This window comes from Wasmannia auropunctata, unplaced genomic scaffold, assembly GCF_000956235.1.
Source record: "Wasmannia auropunctata unplaced genomic scaffold, wasmannia.A_1.0 LD336090.1, whole genome shotgun sequence".
Taxonomy (NCBI): Eukaryota; Metazoa; Arthropoda; class Insecta; order Hymenoptera; family Formicidae; genus Wasmannia; species Wasmannia auropunctata.
This window is the reverse complement of record NW_012026800.1, coordinates 116,886-119,944: the sequence shown is the minus strand read 5'-3', so window position 1 is coordinate 119,944 and position 3,059 is coordinate 116,886. Positions and strand designations below refer to the sequence as shown.

The window sequence follows — 3,059 nt, the reverse complement described above, 5'->3', positions numbered from 1 at the left end:
TGGAATATACAGACGAGGAAAGGCATTTACGTTCAAGCAATGATTATTATATGTTCATTAGAACATATAATACAGCGATGTTGTTTCGATTTCATATATGTGAGTATGTAAATTTTTAATAAATGTCTATCGAAATCATTTCAAGTCTAGCATTAATCAAGTAACGAAAAAAAATTATCATGTATACAGATATGTATTTTTCAGACGACTTTCTGCATACGACTGTCGAGAATGCAGTTTTAACAAGTCCCATCTTCCAATTTAATAATAAAATGATGTGCGTACAATTGTTCGTTGGCCTCTGCACCGAATGTGATGCACGTATAGTGTTGCGTGATTACATAAATGATGAAGAGTTGGTAATGGTAACAGTAGAAGGCTCATCGAAAATTACAGCCCATGGCTTACCTATGTGGCAGTCTGTCAAAATTAATCGAAATTCTACAGTGACCAATTATAATACTAATAATAAGGTGATAATCCAATTGATTCCTAAACTAAATAAATATAGCTCGAATCCGTTGTGGGCGATAGCGAACGTTCGTCAATGTCCCCAAAATGGTAAGTTTCTGATAATTTTTTGTTCTCTTATTCCGAATCTTTTTAATATTACTTAGGTATCAGTTACGTAATTTGTATATTTATCAAACAATTATAAAAGTAACAGTCTTTTAACAAATTAATCTCTTTTGTATTTAACTTGTTTTATTACTTTTAGGAGCTCTGAGGAAGGGCGTTATGATTACTAATCAAGATTGGGACAGTCATTACTTTTGGCCGATTGAGACATGTCAAAAATTATTTTACGATGAACATGTCGTCGTGAATCATTTATCGCGCATGAAATCAGATATAAACTTGGGTAACTGTTAGAATTGTCATTTACGTTATATAACTGAAATTAATAACGTTGTAGTTTTGCTGATAATGTTTTTAAGTTAGCAAGAGGAAAAAATTATTTTAAAGTTGATTTAAATATTTTAAATAATTTTAATTATTTTGTCAGATGACGCAAACTGCTTTCAAGGTAAAATTGGGTCACAATGCTTATTTTCCTGCGAATCTGATTTGAATAGTGACTCTAACTGTACAGGAGCCAAAATTTGTTACGAAAATGGTTGCACGTGTGCTCCGGGCGTTTTAGGAGACAATTGTCTTAAAAGTAAATAATTTCTAATCGACAATATAATAACTATCGCCAGAATATGTCTTTACTTTTATACAAAATACTCAAACATTTCATTTTTAAACTTTCAGCTTGTGATACATACACATATAGTTATGGTTGCAAAAAAACATGCGGCGCATGCTTCTATAACAAACAGTGTAATATAGTGACTGGTGTATGTGATAAAGGTTGCGACAATACTGACAATGAGATTATTTACATACCACCTTTATGTCAAACAAGTAACAATTTTTAATATAATACGTAATATGCTATTTTTATATTAGTTCAAAGAAATATCAATCATGGTTAGATATAAATGTATAATATGCATACTGATTATTTTACAGGTGTAGATAGGCCCAACATACCTACTATTTCATTGAACGAGACGACTATTTGTGCCACTGTTCTTATGACATGGAAGAACGAATACGAAAAAATACCGATTTATTATTCTCTTTTCATTCAAGTAAGATGTTATATAATTCTTTTTAATCTTTTTAAAAATATTAAGAATTATCGTTTAATTAATTAGTAATTTAACAAAATTTGCAATCGATGTAAATATTTAAATGTTGCTTATATTCAATAACAAAACTAGAGAAGGAAATCAATTTAAATTCGTATAATATATTTTTAGGGACAAATTAAATATCAATGGAACAAGTTACTTCGAAATATGACACAATTGACAGAATATTTTGTGAATCTAGAACCTGGTTTTATGTATTATGTCGGTTTCAGCTTAGATATCAATGGTGTGCAATTACATAACGATTGGGTAACAGTTGAAACTAAGTGCAATCATAAGTCAAGATTTGTTTTATTTATAGAATATTTATATTATTAAAAATTTTTTAAATAATATTATTCATATTATTATTCATTTTAATAACAGTTGTGTTATAATTTGTTATTAGTAACTTTATTGCTTTTAGTAGATTATCAATTATAAATTAATTTATCGTTATTCCACTTTTTATACATATTGTAAAAGTAACTTTAATTTTACATAGTGTGATACAACATAATTAAAAAAAAGTAATAATAATTGCAAAATATTTTATTGCGTGTTGAAAGATATTTTCACATTTTTATCGTATTGCCAAATCGTAAGAAAAATACGATTTTAGTCGTTTATCTATTTCCACGAATAATATATTTTTTGTAATGATTCTTCGCATAATGTAGCGGCTGACAGTTTCGATCTAACACCTGAAGAAAACGGAATGATAATTGATTGGCGAATCAATCCAAATGTATGTAGATACTTTATATTTAATTGATTTTAATTTTTTTAAATTCGTATACAATTCTATTTAAACATATTATCATAATACCACGAAATAGAGTAATACTTATCTTTGTTTCTTTTTATCACAGCAATTATATTTGTGTCCGGCAAGGTGGTATTATGTGGTAGTTCGCAATATATATACAAATAATATAGTTTTTTCTACATTATCTATAACACATTTTCCATATAAATTGCAATTCTTGCCGTCATACACTTCTTTTGAAGTGACCATATTTTATAAAGATGATAAATTATTTTCCCAGGAAATTCGTACGCTTGAAGGCGGTGAGTTTGGTTGTATCTTAAAAATATGTAATATAAAAAGATCACATATTTTCACAGTATAGAGAGATTGTTGCAAATATGCTTGAATTATAAATATATATTGTAAATATCCACAGTTCCATCTAGAGTGTCAGAGCTACAAAAAATGTTCTCGTCTAATACACAACTCACCCTGATTTGGAAACCTCCACATAAACCGAATGGAAAAATAGTGCGATATGAAGTAATCTTAAAAGTAATGCAGTTATAAGAAACATTATAAGAAAATCAATCAATAAAAATCTAACTTAAAATCAGTTTTATATC

General features: G+C 28.1%; 1 protein-coding gene across 1 annotated transcript in view; it reads left to right on the top strand.

Annotated features, from left to right (window-relative positions):
• The window catches only part of LOC105448005, a 26,434-nt gene extending 23,431 nt beyond the window's left edge, over positions 1-3,003 (top strand). Inside the window, exons 5-14 of the mRNA XM_011686363.1 lie at positions 1-99; positions 205-561; positions 719-862; positions 1,007-1,162; positions 1,258-1,410; positions 1,519-1,640; positions 1,812-1,929; positions 2,363-2,430; positions 2,555-2,753; positions 2,870-3,003. Of these exons, the coding sequence (XP_011684665.1) occupies positions 1-99; positions 205-561; positions 719-862; positions 1,007-1,162; positions 1,258-1,410; positions 1,519-1,640; positions 1,812-1,929; positions 2,363-2,430; positions 2,555-2,753; positions 2,870-3,003 (1,550 nt within the window). The remainder of the gene's footprint in view (positions 100-204; positions 562-718; positions 863-1,006; positions 1,163-1,257; positions 1,411-1,518; positions 1,641-1,811; positions 1,930-2,362; positions 2,431-2,554; positions 2,754-2,869) is intronic.
• The last annotated feature ends 56 nt before the right edge of the window (positions 3,004-3,059 follow it).